The 13,991-nt window shown below is 45.8% G+C and overlaps 1 protein-coding gene across 2 annotated transcripts in view; it reads left to right on the top strand.

Annotated features, from left to right (window-relative positions):
- Nucleotides 1–13,991, top strand: part of Gpc6 (glypican 6) — a 1,121,087-nt gene that overhangs the window by 1,089,044 nt on the left and 18,052 nt on the right. For both annotated transcript variants that reach the window (XM_004651045.2, XM_004651044.2), the window contains one exon: nucleotides 1,935–2,071. In XM_004651045.2, the coding sequence (XP_004651102.2) occupies nucleotides 1,935–2,071 (137 nt within the window). The remainder of the gene's footprint in view (nucleotides 1–1,934; nucleotides 2,072–13,991) is intronic.

Below are 13,991 nucleotides of genomic sequence, written 5' to 3'. Positions count from 1 at the left end.
GAAGAGGGAGCAGAAAGAACATAAAAACCGGGATGGAGAGATGGCTTAGTGGTTAAGCGCTTGTCTGTGAGGCCTAAGGACCCTAGTTCAAGGCTCGATTCCCCAGGACCCACGTTAGCCAGATGCACAAGGGGGCGCATGTGTCTGGAGTTCGTTTGCAGTGGCTGAAGGCCCTGGCGCGACCATTCTCTCTCTCAATCTCTCTCTCTATCTGCCTCTTTCTCTCCGTCTGTCGCTCTCAAATAAATAAATAAAATTTTTAAAAAAGAACATAAAAAACACAGGGTGGAAAGATTCCTCTGAGGCATTCTCACCCCCACACAGACTGACTGATGCATTCATGACCCCACAGTGCTTGCCTGATAATGCCACTGAAGAGGGCGTTCAGTGGAATGGGGTGGGGGGGAGGGACCATACGAGGGTAACCTGGTGGGAATATTTTCAATGTGTAATATGTCCATATACTAAAGTTCTCCATTTAAAAATGATCACTTTTCCCTTTGTAATCTATGGGATGTGCTTTGAGATTGTGTAAGGCCCTCATCAGATGTTCACCCAATGGCTTTTGCCTCTGTATGAGTTTCCTGGGACCATCTGATGAGAGCCCTACAAACGAGGTGGCTTAACATGACATAAATGGCTCACAGTTCTGCAAGTTAGAAGTGTGATCAGGGTTGGGTTCTGAGGCTGCAGGAAAGGATTCCCCCCCCCCAGCTCTCTCTCTCTCTCTCTCTCTCTCTCTCTCTCTCTCACTCGCTTGTCCGTGACCCATGTCTTCCTGTTGCCATCATCTCCCCTCCATCTATCTCTGTGCCCACATATTCCCTTTGTATAAACACACTAGCCAAGCTAACATAAGGCCCAGCCTAATGGCCCACATTCACTTCCTTATCTCTGTAAAGACCAAGTCTGAAAATCGCATCACATTCTGGGGTACTTTGAATCAGGACTTCAAGATCATTAATTTTTTTTGGTGGGGGGGGACTTTTATTTTTAGGTAGAGTCTCACTCTAGCCCAAGAAGATTACTCATTTGTGTGGGCACAATTCAACCCATAGCTGATGCATTTCATCCACCGTTTCTCCCAGTGTTACCAGGGTGGAGATCCCATGCAGCTAAATGTTCCTGAGAGAGCCCAACCAGTACAGAATCCCTGTCCCTGTCCTCCTTGCAGGGAAGATGTTAAGCACTAAGCAGCAGAACCACTAAGACCCCGTGGTCAGCCCATGCGGCCCTTTGGCCTCGGGACTGCGCCTTACATTCACATTTAGAGTGGCTTTCCCCTTTCAGAGCAAGAGGCTTTGAAGTGATTTGGTTTGCTGCTCACGGTCCAAACGCGCTCTCTGTGAGCGTGTCCATTGTCCTAGAGCAGAGGTTACCAGCAGCTGAACTAGAGACATTTATTGCTTAGAGAAACAAGTAGTCCATTGGGAAATGTGTTTTATCTCTTGACACATGATTTTGGATCATTCGTCTGACATCCAGGCCAGTGATTTCTAAGGCATGTATTTAGGGTGTTTGCAAAAGGGACACTCTGTGCAGGAGAGGGAATCCAAGCCAGGGGAGATGCCTTTTAGTATTTAATTACTACTACTAATAATAAAAAGAAGTGTGGGGGGGGGGGGAGGGAAGGAATTACCATGGGATATTTTTTTATAATCATGGAAAATGCTAATAAAAATTAAAAATAATAATAATAATAATAATGAAAAGGACAGAAAACAGAGAGGCAAACAGCAGAGTGTTCCCTTGTGAACAGCTAGAAGAAGGTAGCGATGGTTGTGGGGTTTTTCAGCATCATAGCGTCTCTCTCTTCAAAATAAGAGTCTGTACCCCTTGCATCACAGGTCTGTAACCTTCATCTTCTTCGTGTGTCCTTGTGTCGAAACAACTGAAGCCTAAGCGGGGTGCTCACTCATTTTCCCTCGTTTCAGGTCACAGACATAAAAGAGAAACTGAAGCTCTCTAAAAAGGTCTGGTCGGCGTTGCCTTACACCATCTGCAAGGACGACAGAGTGACAGCGGGCACGTCCAACGAGGAGGAGTGCTGGAACGGGCACAGCAAAGCCAGGTGAGGCTCCCGGCTGGCTGTTTAGACGACGGCGCAGCAGGCTACTACCTGCAGGAGTCTCCTGGAATGACTGGAGACCTCTGCATGCGAAAAGCAACGGAGAGCGGAGGGACACGCAGTGACAGCTGTTGAGAGTGACAGGTTGGATGGGCGCCTGGAAGCACTTAATCTCAAGGTGCCATTAAACGTGAAGTCTTTGTTCCGAGTGCCTTGCTTCTAGGGGAGGACAGAGGGCGGGTGACAGATGCCAGCTTACACACACACCCTAAGACCACAAAGAGCCCTTTTATGTCCACCTAATGGCTTTAAGATAGCAGAGCTATTTTTATCCATAGTCATGTTTGCAGGGCTTTTTACTTTTGCTTTTAATCACAAGTTAACCAGGAAATGAAAATTCAACTGTAATATTTTTCACCCTTGGAGTGGGGGGGAAAAAATAGAAAGGAAAAAGTGAAAGATAATGGTTCAGGGACAAGCAGGGAAGGGGCTTAATGGGTCCCATGCCTCAGAAAGTCCCATCAGCCTCCTGATGAGAGATGACTGTTTTCATCTTTCTCCTCCACTAGCCGAGGCCGTGGCCACCCGATAGGGACTTTCTGCGTCTGTTGATTCAGCTCAGACTGCGTTTGGCCTGGGTTTGCCCAGGCTGGAGAAGTTGAATGGAGAAACTGGCTGGGAGTTGGCAGGCTGGGCAGGACGCGAGGAGAGGGGTGTGCCAGCCCCTCATCAGTGAGGCGACTGGCGGGTTAGAAATTTGGTGGGGGGTGGAGCTTAGCAGCAGGCAGAGAAGCTATGTGGGAAATCTACTTGGAGCAGGGGACTACTGGGCCATCAGTGAGTGGCACAAAAGTTGTGATCGAAAGGAAACAGGAAGCTATGTGAATACTGAGTTTCGAAGAAGCTGCTGGGGGTACACAGGGAATGCAGACGGGGCGTGTCAGATGTTACTTCTCTTGTGGCTGCCTTGAATCGCTAGTTTTGTTTTGAGGTGCATTCATGCAGTACATGTGCACACATGCACACGTGGTTTGTGCGTGTGTGTGTGCAGATGTGCACATCCTAAGAGTGTGGGTGCCAAGCCAGGGAAGGACACAGGGTGTCCTCTGCCATTGCCCTTCAGCCTTATTGCCCTGAACTTGGAGCTCTCTGGGTTTTTTGTTGTTGTCGTTTAGTTTTTTGTTTGTTTGTTTGTCTTCTGGTTAAACTGGGTGAGCAACTATACCCAGCAATGCTTCTATCTCTGCGCGACCCTCCAGCTCTGGAGTGGTAGGCATATGCAACCATGCCTTGCAGTTTTTTTTACAAGGGTACGAGGAATTGAACTCTGGCTCCTCTGTTTGCACACTGAGTGCTTTTACACACTAAGCCATCACCCCAACCCTTGCTGCATACTTAGTATTTCTTGGTAATAATAAATTATTATTATACCAGGAAGAACCTCCCAGGGTGAAACCCAGACACATACAAAAAGATCTACCACCATTTCAAATGCTCAAAATATGCCAGATGCACAGGGGAGTTCATTTGCAGTGTCTGGAAGCCCTGGGGCACCCATTCTCTCCCTCTTTCTCTCCCTCTTTCTCTCTCTCTATCTGCCTCTATATATAACAATTTATTTTGCAGAAAGAAGCCATGATTGGACAAGTTTAAAAAGCCCCCCTCTATTTTTGAGGCAGGGTCTTGCGGTAGCTCAGGCTGACCTGGAATTGACTGTGTAGTCTCAGGCTGGCCTTGAACTCACAGTGTTCCTCCTCCCTTTGCCTTCTAGGTGCTGGGGTCAAAGGCAGGCTCCACCATGCCCAGCAAGAAGCCTTGTTACTGCAGTTAATCAGCAGAGCCCAGGCAGACAGAATGCTGAATAATATGGCTGGCGAACTGATAGCTTGAAGGAGCAATGTAGACCCATTGATTGATTCATTCATTTTTTTTTTTTTTCTGTAGAGCTTAACACCCATGCCATTTATTTTCTTTACTTGGAGAAGTCAACCTTTAGCTGCTGTTTGCTTATGAGGCAAAAGAATGCTGAGCTAGGGTGGGGGACACTTGCTAACTGGGAGTTATGATCCAGTCACCTCCCTTGTGCACATGCTTAATGTCAGCCACAACGAACATGGCTAAATCACTTGCTTTCGCACAGAGGTGTTGAAGGCAGCGCCCAGCACCGCGTGGCACAGCGGTGTGCACAGTGCGGTGTGCTCAGAGCCAGGGCGGCGGTGAAATCATGGGCACAAGACAGAAAGTTGATCCCTTACTGGTTACGCACTAGGTGTTCCCTCACTCAGTTGTACAGATCCACGGATGGTCACAGCCCATAGTTTAAGAAGCTGATTGCTATGGGAGAGGGACGTAGTTAACATCAGCAAAGGTATGGTAGCTGGAGAGATGGCAGGAACTGGGAATTTCAAGAACAGTATCTTTGGACGGTAGCTTTAGGAAGAACCACACAGATGGAGAAGTGCCTGAATCACCTGAGGTTTATTTTCTGTTTTATTTATTTATTTATTTATTTGAGAGCAACAGACAGAGAGAGAAAAAGGCAGAAAGACAGAATGGGTGCACTAGGGCCTGCAGCCACTGCAGACCAACTCCAGATGCACACACCCCCTTGTGCATCTGGCTAACGTGGGTCCTGGGGAATCGAGCCTCGAACCAGGGTCCTTAGGCTTCACAGGCAAGCGTTTAACCGCTAAGCCATCTCTCCAGCCCTGAATCACCTGAGTTTTATCCTGAGACCAATATGAAGCACTGAAGGATTTTATGCAAGAGAGAAAATGACCAGGTTTAATGCAGAGCAGTCATTTCCAGAGATAATCCCAAAATATGTAGCCCAATGCAGTGTACCTTTTATTATACAGTAAGTTTGATTTAAAAAAGATGGGGCTATCAAATATTTGTGACTCAGATTACACACTCATTGAAAAATTACAATCCATGCCTCCTTTTATTTCCCTTTTACAGTTTTTCTATGAGAAGGGGATCTCAATACAGTAACTTTGTATTTATTACCTTAGTAAATAAAGAACCAGTAGTGTGTTGAATTAAATTTAACATAAGCTATTTTCTCATAAAAATATTAATTGATATAGAACCAGATGAGAAAAGTTTCTTACTGAAAGGAATTCTACTAACCTATCTTGAAGGCTGAAGAATTCATGTGACGAGAGAAGTTCATCAACAGGTGCTAAGTTACAATTAGGGAAGTTCAGTGTGCTGTGGACACTAAGGTGACTCTACACAATGATAATGCACTGTATATTGCAAAAAAAAAAAAATAATCCTGAAGAGGACCGGGTAGATGGCTTAGTGGTTAAGGCATTTGCCTGTGAAGCCTAAGGACCCAGGTTCGATTCTCCAGGTCCCATGTAAGCCAGATGCACATGGTGGCGCATGCATCTGGAATTCATTTGCAGTGGCTAGAGGCCCTGGTGTGTCCATTCTCACTCCCTCGCTCTCTCCCTCTCTCTGTCTCTAATGAATAAATAAATAAAAATATAATAGGAAAGGGAGATTTTCACTTTAAAAAAATCCTGAAGAAAGGATTTTGAAAGTTTTGAATGATTACTTAAGGACATAGATAGGTACATTCACCTTGCTTTGACTATCACATGTGTATACATGTATCCAAACACCACATGAGACCCCTCCATCAGCATATGCAATTGTATGTGCACATTGAACATATTAACACAGAAACTACATATAAAGCAAAAAAAAAAAAAAAAAAAAAAAAAAAAAATTTTCCAGCTTTGGAAGCTTGGATTTTCAGATGCCAGGCATTTATAAATGTATATAAATTTATAAATGGCTAAAAAACAAAGAAAAAGAAGAAATACTTTTCTTTGTGAACTATAAGATCCAGAAACTTTATTTTTAGGAAAAAGTCTCTCCACACATGTTAGTAGATATGGAGCAGAGGCGGCTGTGAGGATTGATAGGGGGTGGTGGGCTGCAGTTTCTGAACTAAAGCCCATGTGCTGCAGTCTTTTCTGATAAGCCAGACAGTTCTTCCTGCCTTGTGTTTTATCCATCAGGCTCCCTCAGACACATTCTTCTGTCTGCACACACTCCTGCTGCGCTGTTTCCACAAGTGTTTGACCAGACTTGTCTCCTACAACCCATATTTCTCCGTTGTTTTGACTCCTACTCCATACCCCTTTACCATACTCCCTTGATCCAGAAACATATGTACTTCAGGTTTTAATGGTTCTGATATCAAAATGACTTGTACAGTGGACAGGTCCATTTGCTACAGCGATTATCATGTTTTCCCAAAGAAGCTGTTATTAAATTAATGGCACCTGCTGAAACCGATGATGACTTGAAATGGAACAGGTTACACATATTTGTGGTTTTGCTGTGGCAGCCTCGGGGAGGGATCTGCTGTGTTGAAATCATGGTGAAGGGTATGTGAGCAGTGATTGCCCTAGGATACAATGACCCATACTACAGCTTTCTACCTGCCTGATGGGTCTCACTCGGCTCTGTTGATAGGCGGGGTGGAAGGGGAGGGAGGAAGGGAATCAGCCCTTTGAGAAATTGTCCACTGTCCATTTGGGCATTCATTCTCACAAGACAAGGTGGCCGTAGGAACCTCTGCCTTTGCCAACCACCTGGGACACTGTGACAATCATTAAGATATGTCAGTGAGAAACTGTTTGTAAATTCGAAAACAATCTACTCAACTTTGATGTCATAGGCTAAACTCTTGGAAACGCTGTTGAAGACTCAGCTTCTGACTGGCTGTGGGTGGGAATGGAATATTTGTCCAGCTTCAAAATTCATATGTTGAAATCCCAATTCTCCAGTACTCCCATGTGGTGGTATTTAGAGGGGGGAACTTTGAGAGATAATTTGGTCATGAAGTGGAACCCTCTTGGATACAATTATTGTCTTTTTTTTATTTTTTTCCTCAATTTTTATTAACATTTTCCATGATTATAAAAAATATCCCATGGTAATACCCTCTCCTCCCCCATTTCCCCTTTGAAATTCCATTCTTCATCATATCCTCTCCACATCTCAATCAGTCTCTTTTATTTTGATGTCATGATCTTTTCCTCCTCTTATGATGGTCTTGTGTAGGTAGTGTCAGGCACGGTGAGGTCATGGATATCTTTATGACAAAAGTGTGATGGTTTTATATTCTCTCCTGCTTTCTCCCTCCCTCCCTTTCTTCTTCTTTCTTCTCTTCACCAACTTCATCATGTGAGGCAGAGTAATTCAGTAGCCATCTGTAAGCCAGGAAGTGAGACTTTGCCAGACACAAAATCTTCCAGCACCCTCACCCTGAATGTTGCAGACCCACAGAACGATGAGAAACAAGTGTGTGTTGTCTAAGCCATGAGCTGATGGGGTTTCTGAAGTAGAAGGCTGAGCTGACTAAGGCAGTAAGTCTGAGATGGGGCCTGAGCGAGACTCTGCATTTCTAACAAGCCTCCAGCCAATGCAGCTATTGCTGAGAACAAACAATGGGTTGAGCAGTAAGATGCTAGGAGAGAGACTCAAAAACCCTGGACAAGCCGGGTGTGGTGGTGTATGCCTTTAATCCCAGCACTTGGGAGGCAGAGGTAAGAGGATCACCATGAGTTCGAGGCTACCCTAAGACTACATCGTGAATTCCAGGTCAGCCTGGGCTAGAATGAGACCCTACCTCAAAAAAACAAAACAACAACAACAACAACAACAAAAAACCCTGGACCAGTAGAATATGCTGAAACTAAAATGAGAATCCACTGTGTACCTGAAACTCAAATTTAACTGGCAGCCTTATGTTTTATCTAGCATCTTTACTTCTGGCCCTGTTAACAGGTAGGATATCCCCTTTCTCAGGTCATACACAAGCCTCAGAGAACAGGTTGCAAATTTTTGTTTCCTCTTTGCCTTCACAGGTGCTCTTGCTGATTCCTTTAATGGGGCTTTTCTTAGATTAAAAATAGCAGCACTAGGCTGGAGAGACGGCTTAAAACTTAAGGTGTTTGCGTGTGAAACCTAGGGACCCAGGTTCAATTCCCCAGAACCCAAGTAAGCCAGATGCACTTGGTGGTGCATGCAACTGGAGTTCATTTGCAGTGGCTGGAGGCCCTGGCAAGCCCATCCTCTCTCTCTCCCTCTCTCTCTCTCCCTCCCTCCCTCCCTCCCTTCCTCTCCCTCTCTTTCTCTCTCTCATAAATAAGTAAAATTTATTTTTAAAATAGCAGCAATTGGGCTGGAGGGATGGCTTAGTGGTTAAGGCACTTGCCTGCAAAGCCAAAGGAACCAGGTTCGATTCCCCAGGACCCATGTTAGCCAGATACATAAGGTGATACATGTGTCTGGAGTTCATTTGCAGTAACTGAAGGTCCTGGCGCACCCATTTTCTCCCTCCCTCCCTCTCTCCCTCTCTCCCTCTCTCTCCCTCTCTCTCTCTCTCTCTCTCTCTCTCTCTCTCTCTGCCAAATAAATAAATAAAAATAAAAATATTTTTTTAAAAATAGCAGCAGCAATAGAGACAAGGAGGTCACAGAATTCCATGATAATGTCACCCACTGAGAATAGGTAAGCGCGACAACATCTTAACAGTGACCTGCTGAGGCGTCACAGATGCAGCAAAAGCATTTGAAGTTTCTAGTACAGCCCCACCTTCCCGCTGCAGGACATACTCCGTACAAGAGCGGGACTGCAGCGGTGTAAGAAAGAATGCCTCGAATCCTCCATCCTTGGTCAGGACTTGAATTCAGGGCTTGTCCTAGCAAGCTGCGCATGCAAGAGCAAAAGGCCATCACTGCTGTTGCTGAAACAATAGGGTTTCATTTCACACACTTCTAAGATCTGGATGCCAGCGTGGTTGGTTCTGGCCAGAGGTCTGTTAGCTAACATCCTGTAGATGGCTTCCTTCTTCCTGTATCCTCCCCGGGTGGAGAGAGTTCTGGTCTATGCCTCTTCTCAAAGCACTTCTCCAAGCCACGCGTGGTGGTGCACACCTTTAATCCCAGCATTTGGGAGGCAGAGGTCGGAGGATTGCCGTGAGTTCAAGGCCACCACTAGTGAGTCCCAGGTCAGCTGGAGCTACAGTAAGACCCTACCTTAAAAAAAATAAAGAAACAAACAAACAAAAATAAGCACTCCTGCAACTTCATGACCTCATCCAATCCTAATCATTTCTCCAAAGCGTCAGTTCTAATTGAATGGAGGACTAGCGATGTGGCCCGTGCATCTTCTGGACCCACCGGCATTGAGCTCACCATGGCCACTACTCAGTATCACAACCCACTGACCAGAAGAGCTAGCACGGGACTGCCTCTAGTGACCTTGTCGGTGTCCGCTGCGTGGGAAGGCAGCCTAGGATGCTGCTCCTGTGGCCAGAAGGACGTGAGGCTGCAGGTGGGACTTTTCAACAACGATCATTTTTCACTGACCTCAGCAACTTCTCGGGAGGAAACGGGAGAAGATGGAGGGACAGTGACTCAACGCAGACAAATAGAAAGCTAGTAAGTTACAGGGGAAAATCGATAATAATCTAGAAGGCCAAAGGGGAGAAAAATTAAAGACTCACGGTAGAGGTTACAAATCTGGGCCTCCTAAAGTTCCCGGGGTGATGGCGGACACCCTAAAAGGACATGTGTGGCCATCCATCATCTGAGGAGGACGTTCAGGGGAGCCAGTGGCCAGAATGAGCTGTCTGTGCAGGAGCTGGAGAAGAATGATTAGGTGGGAGGCAAGAAAACACAGGCATAGCAGGAAATAAAACTTTTATATAGTTAGCATACACCGAGTAAAACTCTGGCTGCCCAAGAAGGCAAAACCAACCGCAATGATTCTTGAGTATGTTGCTCGTGGGCAGCAGAAATTTTGCTTTTTCAGGACATAACCCTGATACACTGAATCTCCTACAACTTCCTTCTGGTCTGTTTTCTCTTCCTCGAGACCCTTGTTTTCTAAATTCATAGGCATTACAAAGGAAAGAAAAGTCTGAAAAAAAAAAAAAAGAGAAGAGAAAGAAAGAAAAGTCTGGGAAACAGGAGGCAGGGCAGGCTGCCAGCAAATGACACAGTCTGGGAGCCAGGTTCCACCAGCACACAGGTCACCCCATAGGACATCAATGATATAAGGCTCTTTGGGGTCTCTACGTTAGTCATTCCCAGCCTCCTCACCCCACAGAGCCAGCAAAACAGCTTTCTGACCTTGCTCCCTGGAAACCAGTGTTTCACTGCCCACGTATCCCTTCCTGAAGATGCCTTGTGCGATGAGGTTACTGAGGACCTGGCTGAGGAATGCGGAGTAACTGGACCCGTTATAGGCACTGGCTTTCCAGGCAACCTCTGCTATAGTTCAAGGCACCTGGGCCTCCCAGACATACTTTGTCCCCAAGGAAACCCTTCCCAGGGCCAGAAAGTAAACTCAGTAAGTTGTTAGAAGTAAGGAAAGTGGGCTGGAGAGATGGCATAGCGGTTAAGCGCTTGCCTGTGAAGTCTAAGGACCCCGGTTCGAGGCTCGATTCCCCAGGTCCCACGTTAGCCAGATGCACAAGGGGGCGCACGCGTCTGGAGTTCGTTTGCAGTGGCTGGAAGCCCTGGCGCGCCCATTCTCTCTCTCGCTCTCTATGTGCCTCTTTCTCTCTCTGTCACTCTCAAATAAATAAATAAACCACTGTGAGTGGAGTGACTCCCCAAAGAAAAGAACGAGTTGTGACTGGGTGAATCCGAGCAGATGGAAGGAAAGATGTTCAGAAGCAGGTAGAAAGAAGGATAGGTGTTGAGGCATCATGCAAGACAGTGACTCGGCAGGACCAGCAGGGGGATAGTGTCTCAGTCTGATGGCAGAAGATGTCCCACAGCATCTACTTTATTTTGAAGGACCCTAAAATATTCAGTGTATACTCAGCCAGGCAAACAGGTGGGAGAGGTGGGAAGTCTGTCTGTGAAAAGAGCTGGCAGTTGCCACATGGGGCATCCTCAAGTATTAGCTTCCCTTCTGTTGGAGCACACGGGGACTCTCTTTACTGTCCTAGAGGAGAGAGAGCTGCATTGAGCTTCTATGTGCAGTAGAAAAACTTGGGCCAAGGCAGCCACCAGTAGGATTAATAGAGAGTGTTGCTGGTCACCAGCTCAGCAGCCCAGGAAACCGACTTTTGATCTTTTCTGTCTGTTGTGTAATTCGCTGACTCTGGTTCCAAGAAGGAATGGAATCTGGAGATCTAGGCAGTGGGTTAGGTAGCCTCCTCAAAGAATTTAGCTGCCCGGAGCTCACTGCAGCAGCAAATGGGCCGTGTGACCTCCAAGAGCCCCCAAGCCTTCTCCACATAGAGCATAACCTTGTTCAGCACATGAGCCCTGGCTTTAAACCTGCCAGCGCTGGCGCCTCCGCTCAGCCACCCCTGAGAACAAGCCTGGCACCTGGGCAGCCACATTAACTATGCACATAAAATTAGACAATACAGTAAGTCATGAAATCAAGCAGCTAACGAACTTGCTGTGGGCATACTGCTGGATCCCAGAGATCTCAAGTGTCCCCGGCCATAGTAAATGAACCTTTCATCTGTCTCTCAGTATCTCACTACTACCAAGACTCTAGTCCACAGTCTTTAAGAAGGTTTACAGCTGGGCGTGGTGGCACACGCCTTTTAATCCCAGCATTCAGGAGGCAGAGGTGGGAGGATTGCCATGAGTTCAAGGCCACCTTGAGACTACATAGTGAATCCCAGGTCAGCCTGGGCAAGACCCTACCTTGAAAATTAAAGTTAAAGAAAAAGATGTTGAGCTGGAGAAATGGCTTAGCAGTTATGGCACTTGCCTACAAAGCCAAAGGACCCAGGTTCTATTCCCCAGGACCCACATAAGCCAAGGTGCACATATGCACAAGGTGACACATGTGTCTGGAGTTGCTGGAGGCCCTGGTGTGCCCATTGTCTCTCTCTCTCTCTCTCTCTCTCTCTCTCTCTCTCTCTCTCACACACACACACACACACACATAAATTAATAAAAATTTTAAAATATTAATTTGAAAAGTCATATTTAAATCCACATAAAGAAACAGATCACAGGGCTGGAGAGATGGCTTAGCAGTTAAACGCTTGCCTGTGAAGCCTAAGGACCCCGGTTCGAGGCTCGGTTCCCAGGTCCCACGTTAGCCAGATGCACAAGGGGGCGCACGCGTCTGGAGTTCATTTGCAGAGGCTGGAAGCCCTGACGCGCCCATTCTCTCTCTCTCCCTCTATCTGTCTTTCTCTCTGTGTCTGTCGCTCTCAAATAAATAAATAAATATTTAAAAAAAAAAGAAACAGATCACAGTGTGCTTTGGGAAGCTCATTTAAAAAACCAAGTTTTTTGGGAAAAATGGAAAGGGGAAGAGTGATCTGTATCCACTTTTTTTAAAGTTGTGATAAAGCCTACCAGGTATAAAATTGACCATCTGTGGCTTAGTGGTTAAGCACTTGCCTGTGAAGCCTAAGGACCCCAGTTCAAGGCTCAATTCCCCAAGACCCACATGAGCCAAATGCACAAGGGGGTGCATGCATCTGGAATTTGTTTGCAGTGGCTGGAGGCCCTGGCACACCCATTCTCTCTCTCTCTCTCTCTCTCTCCCTCTCTCCCTTTTTCTCTCTCTGTCACTCTCAAATGAATAAATAAAAATGAACAAAAAGAACTTTAAAACAATTGACCATCTTGGCCATTTTGCAGTGTGTGGCACAGGGCACTGAGAACCTTTACGTCGTCCAGCCATCACTGCCCTCCACTCGCCCACCTTCTTTCCAAACCAAACCTCTGCCACCACTGAACACTAAGTCCCCCCCCCCCGCCCCAACCACACCCTGACGTTCCCCTTTCTACTTTCCATCTGAACGAATGACTACTCTAGGTTCTTTATCTAAGTGGAATCATACATTGTTTGTACCTAATAGCCTCAAGGTTTACCCACATTGAACCGTGTGTGAGAATTTCTGTCCCTTCAGCCCCGAATAAATAGTATGAGCCTTGTATGTAAAAAAAAAACAAAAAACACATTTCCATGGTTGCCATTAATTCGTCCATGAACACAATTGGTCATCTGAACCTTTTAGCTATTACGAGTAATACTTCTATAAGCAGTGGTACAAGTATCTCTTCCAGTCTTTTAAATTTTTTTTGTTTGTTTATTTATTTATTTGAAAGTGACAGACAGAAAAAGAAGCAAAGTATCTTTACTTTCAGTTTTCTGGGTACATACCCAACCCAGAAAAGTTGCGTCATAGAGTCATTTTCTCTTTAGTATTTTGAGGAATGGTCAGGCTGTTTGCTGCTGAGGGCACACGGTTTTCTATTCCCAGCAATATGTACGGGTTTCATTTCTCCACATCTTCATTAACACTTGTGACTTTCATTGTCTAAAATAATAGTCATCCCAAGCACTGGAAGGCAGAGGAGGTAGGAGGATCGCCATGAGTTCATGGCCACCCTGAGACTACATAGTAAATTCCAGGTCAGCCTGAGCTAGAGTGAGACCCTACCTTGGAAAACAAAAAATTATAATGATAATAATAATAGTCATCTAAATGTATAATATAAAACTTGGATTTTTTTGTGTTTTTTTAAAGTTATTTTTATTTATATATTTGAAAGTAACAGACAGAGAGAGAAAAAGGCAGAGAGAGAGAGAGAGAGAGAGAGAGACAGAATGGGCACGCCAGGGCCTCCAGCCACTGCAAATGAACTCCAGATGCCTGCGCCCCCTTGTGCATCTGGCTAAAGTGGGTCCTGGGGAATCGAGCCTCAAACTGGGGTCCTTAGGCTTCACAGGCAAGTGCCTAGCCACTAAGTAATCTCTCCAGCCCTGGTTGTTTATTTTTATTTATTTATTTGAGAGTGAAAGAGGCAAAAAGAAAGAGAGAATGGGCATGCCAGGGCCTCCAGCCACTGCAAATGAGCTCCAGATATATGTGCCACCTTGTACATCTGGCTTACGTGGG

Source organism: Jaculus jaculus, chromosome 3, assembly GCF_020740685.1.
Source record: "Jaculus jaculus isolate mJacJac1 chromosome 3, mJacJac1.mat.Y.cur, whole genome shotgun sequence".
In the NCBI taxonomy this organism is placed as follows: domain Eukaryota; kingdom Metazoa; phylum Chordata; class Mammalia; order Rodentia; family Dipodidae; genus Jaculus; species Jaculus jaculus.
The sequence above is the reverse complement of the archived record's forward strand: the minus strand, read 5'-3'. Positions and strand labels throughout refer to the sequence as shown.